The sequence below is a fragment of the Poecilia mexicana genome, unplaced genomic scaffold (genome assembly GCF_051168715.1).
Source record: "Poecilia mexicana isolate PSO_F unplaced genomic scaffold, ASM5116871v1 scaffold_2, whole genome shotgun sequence".
NCBI classification, from domain to species: Eukaryota; Metazoa; Chordata; class Actinopteri; order Cyprinodontiformes; family Poeciliidae; genus Poecilia; species Poecilia mexicana.
In genome coordinates, this window is record NW_028263371.1 from 33,043,073 (window position 1) to 33,057,463 (window position 14,391).

The following is a 14,391-nucleotide window of genomic DNA, read 5'->3' on the forward strand; positions in this document are numbered from 1 at the left end:
CGATCTTGCTGAACATGCAAAAGAGCAGAGAAGGGGTTGCAAGAAGTGGAGCGGTAGAAGGGAGGGTGGGGGGATTAGAGCTAAGGTGGATGAGAGTCTGGGAAGAGAAGGTGAGATGAGTGTGAGTAGGAGAGAAGTGCCGCAGAAGTGGATTAAGGCAGGGGAGGCTGCAGATATGCCGGCAGGGAAAGAAGAAGGAGGAGGAGAAGAGGGGGTGGTGATAATTAGGCCAGTCACATAATGGCAAGGAAGCCACAATACACCAGCTGCGTCCAGCTCCGAAGATGTCAACTGCATCAGTCACATCCCATCTGGTTGAATCCAGACACACTGACCAGCACAGCTTGAGTCCTTTCCACACCAACGCCGGCTTAATCCATCCAATGTGACCATAAAGGAGACACAATCGATGGATCAACTGCTGTCAAGCTCTTGTTCAAAGACGGCGCTTGTTTTACGGCATTATCGGTACCACGGGATGTAGAAATTCCCCCAAAAAAAAGAAAAAAGAAAAGGAAAAATCTATGTTTGCACAGTATGTCCAAGCAAACAAGTCAAAGGGAACATCTGCTGCTAATTCAGTGGGAATCAACAAGAATCGCCAAGCAAGCCACAAAAAATCTAAAGATGAAACAGATCTCACAACGTATGCTCGGTTCAAGGACTGTGGATCAGCCAGAAGCCATGTTGAGGAACACTTAATTAGCAGGACTCAGAGACGTTAGAAAGGTGTGAAATGAGGGGTCAGGGGTCCGACCACTGAGGAGGAGATGATCTCCAAGTGATGAAAAGATTCATCTTCACTCTGCACTTCTGCTATTTGCAGAAACATCTCTTTGAATTTCTGAGGTAAAATTTTAAGAGTTTTTGCCACATTGGTTAATAATGGATAAACAAAGTACTGTATGCACAAAAAAGTTTAGTGATTACAAATAATCACTAAACAACCACAATGAATAGCATATTTGATCAAATTTAATGTTTTCAAACATAAACAGGTCAGCTTTTAAAATGTATTTATGGACACCGTTTCACTTTTCAATTACAAACAGTAGAACATACATTACATATGGTGCCTTTCATAAAGTATTTTCCCCCTTACAGATTACATCTGGTTTGCATCTTTTTCAGACATGAATTCTTCAGATCAAGCAAAATTTAACAGCTGACAAAAATTAAATTAAATGGAGTAAAAGCAATTCAAAAGTATTCCTGCCAATATATAATACCCTCACTGTTAATAAACATGGCACTGTGTCTGACGAGGTTTTGCTAGGTGTAATTCAGTTCGCTTTGGTTTGGTCTCAGCAGTTAGTCCGGTTCCCTGGACCCGGTCCTCAGCAGGTCTGACCCCTTCCGCCTCTGGCCAATGAAATCCCCAGGAGGCAGGGATGCCTGTGTGTGTTGCCTAGCAATGTCTGCAAGGGGGAGGGGTGCGTCGCATCTGTACGTGTGTGAGAGTGTGTGTGTGGGGGGGTGGTGGTGAAACACGAGGAGGCAGCAGTCGGCGCAGCTGGCTGGATCTGGCACCAGCACACCGCCACGCCGCCGGCCAATTAGCGAGCGCGCTGGCAGAGCGCGGAGCCAGTTGCTTGGTGGTGATAGTGGTGGTGGAGGAGAGGGGCGGGGCGGCAGCCTGCAGCAGTACACAGCCACTCAAATACTGACTCCTCCAACCATACACTGCTCACGTTGCCTGGCAACAAGCCCCCCCACCACCACGGCGCTCGTCTCCCTTAAGAAACCGTCCGACAACCAGGCGAACGCAGCCGGCTCCTGCTGCCTCTCACCAACGCCGTTCTAGACTGACAGCTCCATATAATCCAGATTAGCCCCAACTCAGCCATAATCAGATTATATTACTGTTAACTTTGGATTAGTTTAATGAAAACACTGAATGAAGATTATGAAGTTAAGTGGATTATTTATGGAAAGTGTTAATTTGTGCGTCAAGAAAAAAGAACTCCATCTGTTTTCCAGATGCTTTTTTATTCATCTGAGGAAGCGGCATATGTGCAGTCTCCTTCCAAAACACATTTCTCATGTGTAATCTGATAACTGGGTGTTTCCCTGAGTCACCGTAATCCCATTATATGTAATCTGTTACTTCCGATCGCTCTCTCGTGTGCAAGCACGAGCGGCGCCGTGCGCGCTGCGCTCCGCAGCCTCTCAGGTGCCAGCGCTGGAACTTAATTACATTCCCTCCATTAGCCAGAACCCGGGCAGAGCGTCCGGGTCTCCCAGGTCATTACAGACGCTCAGGCTGGGACGGCACCGCAGTGAGGGAGAGGAAAGACACAGGTTAGAGGGGAACGACAAAAAAATAAAAGGGATTTTCTGTTTGTGATTAATGAAACAGGCAACAGAATTTTGGCCGTTTTTTCTTTGCAAAGTAGCTCAGTCAGAGTTGACATGTAGGCAGGAGAGGGGCTGAATATGAACATCAGGTGTCAAATCTTACATCTAGATTTTGACTGAACCATTATCACATATGGCAGTTCAAGCATTCAGTTGTAGTTCTGTGGAGGATGGATGGATGGATGGATGGATGGATGGATGGATGGATGGATGGATGGATGGATGGATGGATGGATGGATGATGAACCTCTAGATGTATGGATAGAAGGAGATCAGTTGACCTTAGTTGACCCCACCTACTCTACCTCAGCAGTAACCTTTGTCCATGAAACCCTTCCTGCTATGCTTCCTTTATGTATAATTATGAAATAGTTTCTTCTTCTGGACTTTCTGGGAATCCTATTAATAAAAATCACATTCTTCAAAGAAATAGAGCTAATTTATTTGCTGTTATTTAACAATGCGTTATCGAAACATGGAGGGTGAAGAGGAGAATGGCAGAATGTGAGCAGGATGAAGATGAAAACATGCAGCCTGGCGGTGTATTCCAGAAAGACGTGCTTTAAGGAGGACAGAATGGAGGATGAGGTAAGGTAATGAGAAAGAAGACAGAAGGCAGAACAACCCAACAGTCTTCGTTTTTTTTCTTTTTTTTTTTTCACCCCGGCCTCAAAATCTAATTGTACCATTCCTTATCTGCCATAAGCCTATTCACAAAAAAAGCTCTACAGGGCACTGTCATTTCCACTCAGCCCGTCTAATTCCAGATTAAATCGTAGCCTTTTTCCCCTCGTTTGGTAATTTATGGAAATAACAACTAAGAAAAAGAGGATTTGAGTAATGACATCTTTAAACTTGTCAGGATAATGGCTCAGTGAATGAGGGAGCCTGTGGCACTGTTGTAGGCTCCAAAGAGGTTCTGTACTGTACCTCCCCCGTTTGTCTCCGCTTTGTTCACCCAGCGCCTCTATCTCTTCTTCTTCTGCTCTTCGTCTTACTTTTGTTTCCTTTTGTCAACAGTTTCTCCTTCGTCTTCCTACCTCACTGCTTTGAGTAACAAGACAGGTTTTCTTTCAGTGCAAGGCTCCGAACAAGAAAACTTTGGCATTTGATATTTTTAAATTAGGAAATTACAAACTTATTCAAGGTTCAGTACATCACAGATTTTTCTGAGGTAACTTGACACCAAATATTTGCAAAAAAAGTTTAGATTTTCCTCGAATTTCAACAAAAAATTGAAGGCACCGTTTAAAATACAAAATTATTCCTTCCAAGTGGATTTCAATAAAGTCCCAGAATATGAAGTCCATCTTCCCACAGCATGATGCTGCAACTGCCATGCGTTATTGTGGAAATGGTGCCCAGGGTGGTGGTTAGCAGCAGCTAACAACTGTTAGCTGCTACAACAGGGTACTAATGCCAGACTAAGAACTTTTTAATTAAACACTTATGTAAGAGCAAAAATAAAGTCAGAATATTTTCAGAATAAAGTTGTAAAAATATGCGAACAGTTATATCAAAAGGAAAGAAGTTGTAATAATGTGAAAATATTCATAATAATACAAGAGTAAATTCGTAATACAAGCGTAAAGTCATACTATACATGGATCTATGTTGCTCTGTAAATCCTCTTTAAATCTTTAATCTTGCCATTTTATTACTTTAACAAATAAAATATTTAAAATATTTTCTGACATAATCAATCGTCTCCTTCTTGAAACAGAAGTACGTATGGGCCTCTAATCGCAGTGCTCTTGAAAGGGGGGCCAGAGGTGCCATGCTGATCTGGGAGCCTGAGGCCCTGGCTCAGCTGGCTCAGGCCCTGGTTCGGCTTTGAAAACCAATAAAGGAGAAACAGGATGACACGTTTGCACTTCAACATTAAAACTGGCAACAAAAAAGGAGGAAAATCTCGAAATGCAGCCGAGGATTTGTGACTGACCACATTAAACCAGGACTGCCAGCAGAACGAGCCTCTGCCTGCTGTCCCAGTTGCCATGATGGGTAAATCCCAGCAGCAGTAGACCTGCAATACTGGGAGGAATCAACAATGGCACGTCTGCTGGCCTCTTGCTGCAGTCAAGCCGATGCCTGCACACCACTGAGGGTGTGATCACACATGCATCATGTCTCTGTTATCCCCAGCATGCAAAGGTTGACAACTTGATTCTTTTGGGGGTTGTTTTTTTTTTTGTTTGTTTTTTTTTTTTTTTTTTTCCCAAAATCACACCCATGAAAATAGAAACAAGCACATGTGGTGTCTTGCCGAGGTTGCTTTGGTGATCTGTCAGCGGTGCGGGGGGATCCGTTTAGATGGCGGGGAGAGAAGAAATCTAATATGAGTGGCTGTAAGTGTGTTTGGCGTGATGGACGTTGGTTTCTGTATCCCTCCGGTTGGAAGAAACAGCTATATACGTATTAAATGTCAATAATCATCCAATTATAGCTCCTGCGCGCCTTCCTTAAAGGCGGTTGGAGACCAGACCTGCTAAGCGCAATTATTTCTAATAGAATCTGAAAAACACAGTTCTCACCTCAGCAACCAGATCTGAAGCAGAAAGTCTCAGGAGTTCAGCGTGAACGCCCGTCAGAAATCCTGCTAATTAATACCAGATACCCTGAGTGTTATCCCTTTGCCTCATTCTATTGTCTTAAAAATGATCCTATCAGACCATGTTCTCCCACCTCGGACCTAAGGAATGAACGGAGGACAGGTGCCTGGGATGAAGCTGGGAAATGGCGGCCTATCCAGGTCAATCCATCCATCACTGTGCAGTTACTCAGTCGGAGGACAGCTCCCTGACAGAGGTCTGAGTGGTTCGGGATTGAGATGGAAGAGCCAGAGAGTTATAGCTTCTGAGCCCCCCCCCTCCTTCCTTCCTTCCTTCTGTAGAGGAACCTTGACAAGGAGGACCTGCCCCAGTATGGCAGGGAGATTTACTTGGAGGGCGATAAAGGAGAAGGTTCTGCCAAAGTCATTCACGTTTTTATCTTTCATTGCTTTTTTTTTTGTTTAACGGTGCAACCAACGTTTTCTGTGGGTCTGTAGAGGATCCTCCATAGTTATTAATGTCCTAGAACTTGGAAAGGGATAAAGCCGTTAAATAAATTCACCTTTTATTACAATACCAGAATGTTAAAAAAATAAATAAATCCCAGATGCCTCATTTATTGGCACCCAAACACCTCTTATTAAACTCAAATTCCTTAGCCACAATTCAAAATGGGAAAGACAAGTAAACATGGAAGTCAAGTAAGAAAAATGCATTTATCTTTCATAGTCAGACACTGAATATAAGAAAATGTGGCCATATCTCATCAGGGCAATACATTACGGTAAGTAGGAGGATAAGCCTTGGAGGGTCATCATGTCACCATGGCAACCGCTAAATGCCAGCAGGTTGTTGGAAGGATGGTCAGGGGAATTTTTTTTCTACCCTACCACCACTAACATAAACACAGAGTTTGGGTAAGTCTACTGGACCTTTGCCTTGGTAAGAAACTCTCTGGTATAAAACAAAAGAAGTAAAAAAAAACAAAAAACAAAAACAAAGAAATGACACCAAGACAAGTTCATCAAGCTTAAAAAGACATCCAGAGCAGACATAGAAAAAACAGCCACCATGCTTCTTAAATTTAGAAGAATACAGATAAAACTCAGGGTGCACCGATTGTAGTTTTCTGGCTGATCACTGATCTTTACAAAGCCTGACCTGTTGATTCTGGTTTTGGCCGATATAAAACTTTTTTGTCTTAAAAGTTTCCAAATATAACGACAAAGTCGTTAAGTTGGAACCAGTAGGGTGACTATTGTTAACGGAGCATGAGCAGATGTTACTATGCTGTGATTTACTCTCACATTTACTCTCGTACATCAGTGCCTGTTTTTCAGACCTTTGTGGAGGCAGACGAGGTTAGTGGATGACAAAATCCACCTTTCACCTGGAAAACAAACATTAAAGATTAAAGAGCCACAAAGCTTCCCCTCACCTGTATGCGTCCTCTGGTGGGCCTTCAGGTGGGAGCTCTTGGTGTACACCTTCCTGCAGCCGTTGAACTGGCAGCGGTGGATCCTCTTCTTGTTCTCTGGTAGCTCTCCCCCGATTAGGCACGCCGCTCCTTCCTCTTCCTCTTTCACCTGGACCGGAAGCGTGTGTTCCGCCACTAGCCGGGCGGCGCTGAGCCCCACCTTCCTGGCCACGAGCTTCAAGGTGAGCGTCCCGTCCGCGGAGGCCGTCAGTGTCTGGCTGGGTTTGACGAGGTGCCGGCCCAGCTCCGGAGAAGACGGAGGAGTTAGAGAGGTGACGGCGCTCAGCTGGGCCAGGTGGACCCCTTCCGTTCCGTCTGAAGTTTCTGGCCCCTGCCCTTTGGGTTTGAGGTCTTTTGTTGAGGTTAGGTTCTGCCTCATTGGACACAGGGTGACAGGAGGTGGGCTTGGAGGCTCAGGGAGGCCTGGGAGCAGAGCCTCAGACAGGTCTTCTTCACCGTCCTCCTTCAAGTAGGCCGGAGTCAGGAGGCCGTCCAGGTCCTGGTCGAAGAGCTCTGACAGACGCTTGGGCTCCGTCTGCAGGTAACGCTCCAACTCCAGGCAGGTCTGCGGCACAGAGAGAAACACTCATTTACATTCAGATCAGGCAACTTTCAGGCATGTCCGTCTTCCCTCTCACGTACCACTTAGCCGTTTCAACAGCCATTAGATCATCCGTTATGCTCCAACATGAAAAAAAAACCCTGCATGACGCTCTGCTGCGTTGCACAGCTGTCACACGCACAGATAGCCACAATGACAGCCATGATTACCTGAAAACTCCAGCAAGACGGCTGATTAAACCCTGATTGATTGTAACTGCTGCAGAGAAGAGTGGGTAGCAGGGGAAGAAGTCCCAAACTGTGCAAAACCCCCACCGAGCAACATTTTATGGAGCTTTGACGAACCAGCTTCCCCTGGGTAGAGATAGGGAGATTTATTCAGCTGTAGTTATGGTCTGCTTCATCCCTATTACTCCAAACACCTCTCCCTACGGAGAGCAAATAAAAGACTTGCATCCCCTATTCCTGTGAACTGGCATCCTGAGAAGTCTATTACTTCACAACAAGCTGGCAAGACTCTAAGCAGCGAGGGCCCGGCGCGGGGAGCGAGACGCTCCGTGTCCAAGGATGAAGCTATTATGTTTGAGCGGAAACGGCGGCGGTTTGATCCCAGGGATGGTTGTGTTTCGCTTGTACCCGCTAACCCATTCTGACAGCCGAGATGGAGGCTAGCGGCTCCGTTGGGTGCGTGCAACTCGCCTCTTCGTTCTTCGTAAATAGGCACTGACAGACAGGAGTAGCTGGTCCCATTATCAGGAATAAGACTGCACAGACTGAACACATCAGAGACGTTTAGGATCCCACTCCGAACTCGCCTCTTTCCTTGTTTGCACCTTCTAAAAATAGAAGGGGTGTCTGTTGCTAAGGGAGTGCGGTTGCTCCTCGAAGCTATTTCTTTCTAGGAACAAAACAGGGCTTCAAATTAAAAAGCTGTTCAGGACACATCTACAGTGAGAAGTGAAGGTAATGCGCCGTATCTCCTATTCACACTGTACGCCTACATCTTTCTTCTTTCCTGCAGTGAATTGTCTTTGTTGGTTCAAGGCAATGAAATCCCAATAAAATAAGAGGGATTTATCCTCTGTTATGCCTACTTTCAGGGCTAAATTAAGTATTGATGGTGTGGAAACACGGGAAGCAGGGAATATACCGGCACTTTAGCTTTTAGAGTTATAGAAGAAAAAGAATCTGCTCTGTCCGCAACATTATCTGAAAGTATCTTTCAACCTTTCTCGTCACTTCATCTTCAACTCAACCCAGATCGATTTCCTGAATTCAACCTTTTCCTCTGTCCTCCTTTTTCCTCGTCGTCCCCTCCTCTACCTCAGTTGAGGACTAATTATCTTCTAAAACCAGCAAGTGGAAGGGGACTTTATTCAGCAAATTGCTGAGGACTGCAAACCGCACTGTGTGTGCTTGAGGTAGTTCAAGGAAGCAGAAAAGAGGATAGAAGGCGTTAAGCAAGAGACGGTGCAGAGCGGGCGATGAAGGAGAAGGAGTGATGGAAGGACAAGGCGAGATAGGCAGGCAGAGGGGAAGAGAGAGCAAGGGAAGGTCTTGACTTCATTCTCACTGCGGGGGGCGAATCCGCTTTGCAACCGTGACATTTGGCGTAACGGGATCCTGTCAGCGGGCAAACCGCAGGGCCTCTAGTTCGTGCACGCTAAATGTTAGGTTGCGACCCACGGTGATGGACTAGGTTGTCGTGTGTGACACAGCGTGCTGACGTTCAGGCATGCACTGTACTTACACCCCAGCATGTATGCGGAATGAGGGACGCTGACAAGGTAAGGTGGATAAAAGAGATTCCAGGTGAGTAGGTGGCAAGTATGACAAGCTTATCATACACCTTTTTCTAGCTTCTGTGTTCCTCCCCATCACTCCATCAAGCCCCTTCCTGCCTTCCTTATCCCTCTTCCCCCAGGTGGTGGCATTAACATTGTTGCAGAGAAGGTCATACAGCTGATCAGCAGTTCCTGTGCGCCCGGTGGGCAGTGATGAGGGTACGCTTTACTGTATGCAGCAAGTTTGACCGTGTATGCCCATAATTTGGCAAGTGCGAGTGAATGTGAGTAATTACCACACTCCATGTGCAATTATGCAGCTCTTGTCTGCGCGTTTGTGCGAACACCTACGCGCATGCATAAACATGTCTTCTTGCTGGTTTCATGGCATTGAGTGGGCAACTTGCATCCGTGTGTAGGCAAGTAATCAAGCGCCGAATGTTTGGCACAACAGCCATGATAAAGGAATGCTCCTGGATTAAGTCCAGTTTGGACAAACGCCGATCTGGAGACACTGCAGCAGTTGGCTCCGCGCAAAGCCAGGGTCCGTTTCCTAAAGGGCTCTTGGGATGAGTCCTTTATGGCAGCCAAGATAAGCTGAGACAAATCCAGTGGCTGATCCAACATCCTCGGCTGCTCCAGCAAAGAGAAGCGGCTCTCCGTTGTGGGGTAGGATTGATGAATAATTTATTTCACAATATTGACAAGCGTGACAGCTCTAACCTCTGGATTAAGCTCTCAAGTGGATACTACTGTATGGTTTCACTTTCTTTAAATGGTGAGAAATAAACTCTTGAGTGGGAAATGGATGGATGCGCATGTATAAAAATTTTTGCAGAGAGCACCAACAGCATCAAGGAACTAATTTATTCAGGGGAAGTCTTATCAGGCTGCCAGATAGGATAAATAAAGTAACATTTTTCCTGATGCCTCTATGGACCTGCATTGATTCTTTCACCTTCTTTTGAAATCATTAAAGTGTCAAAGTAGGAAGAGACACGCTCAAAACGCAAATCCCTGATTCAGCAACAAGGACTACAGGTTTCCATATAAGGTGATTACAGTGACTAAAGTTAGACATTTTTCCAAGATTGATAAGAGAAAATGTAAACTGATGAAACACTCTGCCAAGACACAGAGAGCAAGACTGAAGGAGATGACGACATTGCTATCCAGTATTCACCTGTATACTCATGATGTCTCCAAATATTTTCAATAAAGAGTAAAGTTAGAAGACGAAAGATTTTCTTTTGAAGGTAAAACAAAGATGGCTAACCTCCCAAAACCTTTTGAACATATATATGTTTGGTGTGAATAAATCCAACATGAATTTCTGGCCCTAAATCCAAGAGTTTGCGACAGAAACATCTGTATCACCTTAAGAACGTGGGACGACTTTTCTTTGTGTTCTAGGTAGATAACATAAACAGTTCCAAATGCTACTTATATTGACTGTAAATTTGTGCAAAAATAATCTCAGAATACCTCTCAAGAAAAAAATCACAAACTTTAGCAATGGCTCTGTTTTTGTTTCCCGCGTAAGCATTGTGGTGAACCCGAAGTGGCTGAATGAAATCCAACGACGATTTCATCTAAACTGTTTGCCATCACAACATTCTGACTGTGATATATCAAAATGCCACTGATAAAGAAGCTGTAGCGAGAGAGAAAAAAGGAAAATCAAATCGTGTTGGGTGCATCAAACCCACGCTGACCTTTCTGGCCATCACCAGCCAGTTTTCCTGGTTATGTCAGGTAACGTCTCTTGTAATTGGGGAGGCAGTGAAAGGTTAGGAGGAGGCTGATAACGACTGAAGGGATGTGGGCATCAGCGAGGAGCTGAAAGGATCGAGACGTTTCATCTGCTTATCTTTTATGGTTAATTCCTGTTTCTTAAGTTTAGAGAGATGTTGAGAAAGAACACAAGGAAGGAAATAAGGAAGAAAGGACACATGGAATGAAGGAAATGGCATAACGCAATAAAGAAAGTCTTTTCCAGACTGTGTAGGATCCCTGTGCCATGACTATGTTTCAGCTTTAATTCCATTCAGCAATTCAGTGCATAAAGAATTCAGAATAATTACCTCTGCTTTACTTGTTCATAAAGATCTCATATTTCCTTATTCAGGTTATATTTACTACAAAACCATGCATAATTGATACTAAGACAGAAGAAAATACCTGACACATGAAAGCTGTGTGTTTATACAGAACACATTTGTGTTTATACACCTCAGCTTTGAAAGGCTTGTATTGCACCAGATATTTTCTGAACACCTGACGCTTTCTAAAGTCTGCGCAGCAAACCTGATCCACTTACTTCCACCTATTCCCTTTAAATCTCCACTTCTCCTCCTTCTCCTCCCTCCATCCACCCCTCCCCTGTTCCATCAGGCCCTGCTTCTGGCAGCCCATCCTCTCTCCCATCTCCTCCCTTCACATTTGGCCCGCGCCGAGCCGCCTGCCATCGCATCAAAGCTCCTGCTGCCTCCCAACTGTTAGCGCCCCGCCACGTCGCTAATAAAAAGCCTGGGTTATAAATATGAACAGAGGAGCATGCATATGCCCTAAAGGAGGGCCCAAAACACCACTAAACAGATAAATGTGATGGGAAGGATGCGGCTCATTAATTTTAGGGTGATCGTGTTTGGTTTTTACAGATGCCATGATGGAGACAAGGTGCTATGAATAATATTCGCCTCTTATGGCAGCAGGGTTGAAAAGGGCAAGACTTTTAAGAGGCCCCTGAGCTGGAGGGGGGCCATGCAGCTCTATTGTTAAACACATGGAGGGTGAAGCAGGGGGGTGGAGGGGTGCTGTCACATCTTTTAAAAGACGACTTATGACTCCCAGCAGCGTCGTCTCTTCGTCAGGTTGCATAATTCCTGATAAAATACGACAGTTTTCTGTTTGCCTGCTCATCTTAATGCTTTATGTAAAACACAAATTGCTTATTGATATCATATCCAGTATTATCCTAACGCAAAATCGGTTTTAAATCAAATATTGCAACCAATATGCATGAAAAAGGTATGATACCATAAATGGCAGGCGAGCTGCAGACTCTTTTCTATAACCTTGAGCTGTACGGACTTAGAAAGTCTAAAATTTGAAAATATAAGTTTTACATTTTAAAAAAGTATTATATTTACTAAATTATTGTCTTAAGTTATCTTAAGTATGTCTTTATCTGTGCACCAACGTAACGCTACGAAGCCCCTACTCTACACAAACACAAAACCTTACCAAGTAGTTTTGGTCTGGTTTCTAGTGCGCATATCTTACTGCACTTAAAGCTAAATTAAAAGTAACTTTTTAGCAAGATATATAGACTTGTTTAAGTAAAATAATTCTTTAATATTGATGAAAAAGTACTAGATTATTTCACTTTATAACAAGACACTTACAACATCATAAACTCCTCTGTGACCGATGGTGGAGGAGGTATTATGATGTGGGGCTTCAACTGGTGTTTTCAAACTTTATGTTGGTTGAGGATACGTTGCAACAAACTAATGCTAAAATTAGATACGGTAACCGGTTTTATTGTACAAACCAAAGGTGTTAAAATCTGAAGTATCATTTCTGAAACATTAATTCTCGTGGTTTCCTGAACTCCTGAGCTCTGCTCTCATTCTGTTTCTTTGGATTGTGTCACCGCAGCAGGACAGCCTTGGCACAGCGTGCGCCTCTGATTGCCATCATCGTTCGCCACAAATTGGAAAAACAACCCCTTTGTCATCGACGTGACACATTGATTATTTGCTTTGGCCACTTTCACAGGCGGAGTTTGCTCATTTCGAAAGTCAGAACATTCATGTCACGGATGAATTTCCATCCGCTCCTCCACGGCCTCTCTCCGCTTCTTTTGTTGCGTCGCATTCGAGTGGCGGCCTGTTTATTGCTCGTCGTGTTGTTTTTTTATTCAAACCACACAAAGCGAGTGGTCAGAAAAAAAGGCCTTGGTTTCTTTTCACTGGACTGGATGAGTGCTGTACCTCTGTGATTAAAAATCCCCGTGAGAAATTAATCACTTTTCCCCCCTCCCCTACAGGTAAGGTAACAATCACATCAGCACAGACATCGATATGAAACGTCTCCCACTAACCAAATTGTCTCATGATTCCTCCCGTTCTTTTGATTTCATTATTTACGACTCGACCGACTTTGTTTACAGTCGTCTTTATTATCGCCGCTTGTATTTCAGCGGATGAGTCCGACACTTTTATCGAGGTAAAAGTTTGGGCTGTCGTTTGATTCAGAGCGTAGTGTTTCTCTTTGTGTGTGTGCGTGTGTGTTTTTTTTATCCCTCCGCCACACGTTATTGGGTCTCTGTCTCCCATTGATCTGCTGTGCCGGGCCAGGCCATCACTTTGAGGTGACAGCTAAATGACCAGTAGCCCGGGGCAGTGGCCATCGAGGCAACGCTTTCTCTCTCTCTGTGTGTGTGGGGGTGTGTGTGTGTGTGTGTGTGCGTGTGTGTGTGTGTGTGTGTGTGTGTGTGCGTGCGCGCGCGCTAATCGATACAAAATGATACCGCGCAGGAGCTCATCAGCAGCGGGCGTCGCAGCTGACACAGACGGTAATCTATAGCTTTCCCGAGCCGAACTTCAGGAGCACCGCCCCCCCCCCCTGCCAGGGACTGTCTGTCTTCTAATCTCCCCTTAAGGGTTTTTTTTTTCTTTTTCTTTTTGCTCCTTCCGTGGTCTCCTAAGATCCCCCAGATCTGAAACTCCTCGGAGAGCAGCTTGGGCGTCGTCGGCGGATCCCCGCTGAGACGGAGGAGGTTGGAGGGGGGGGGGGGGATCCTCCTGCCCTCCAGCGCTGAGCCTGCATAGAGATCCATCGTTTTCTTGATCTGAGTGGCGCTTTGGTTTTCCCGACAGGGAGCGCAGCGGGAGGCGCGGGGTTCGGCCAGGAGGCATATGGGAGCAGACGGAGGAAGCGGGGTCACTCAGGATTTTTTCTTTTCTTTAGAAATACCTTACAAAGCTACGAGAAAGGCTGCTGACTTGGCAAATGTCAAACATACCGCAAAAGGAATCTGCTAAATAAGCCGGCTGCTTGCAGAGCCTTATCCAGGCGTTGTCAAAGAAAGTTGAGTGGAAGGAAAAAGTGTGATGTGAAAACGTTGCACATCACTAGCAGACTGACAGGGAGCGTCATTGATACAAGGAAAGTTTCTCATCATAAGATAAAAATAACCTAAGATTTAGATCTTGGTAAAATCAAAATATCTTCTCTTTTAAATAAGAAGGTTCATAAGAGTAAAACAGAAAAATCTTTTGGGATTTCTAGAAGAAACAAAGTGAGAAGAAAGAGTCAAAGTGAGACCCTGCATATACCAACAACTTAAACTCATCTCGATTTAACAGGTTTTGTATCTGGTTAAAACGAGACTATATAAAACAAGAAACTTCCTCGTTTTAACGAGATGCTCCTGGCAGTTAATCGCTCCTTTAAGAAACTTCTGAACCAGAGACGGGAATCAGAATGTCCTTCCTGAGTAAAATATTCTTGTAAAATTTATCTATATAGCACTTTCAAAAGCAGGTTGGAACTGCACCAAAGTGCCGTACAAAATGATAACACAGCAGAACAAAGAACAGCAAAGTGTCCAAAGCTCACTTTGTAAGAAATCAGAATAAAGTCAAGATGT

The 14,391-nt window shown here is 44.6% G+C and overlaps 1 protein-coding gene across 1 annotated transcript in view; it reads right to left on the reverse strand.

Annotated features, from left to right (window-relative positions):
• LOC106925659 (Krueppel-like factor 7) overlaps nt 1-14,391 on the reverse strand; it is a 43,614-nt gene that overhangs the window by 11,337 nt on the left and 17,886 nt on the right. The window contains exon 2 of the mRNA XM_015000099.2: nt 6,349-6,952. Within this exon, the coding sequence (XP_014855585.1) occupies nt 6,349-6,952 (604 nt within the window). The remainder of the gene's footprint in view (nt 1-6,348; nt 6,953-14,391) is intronic.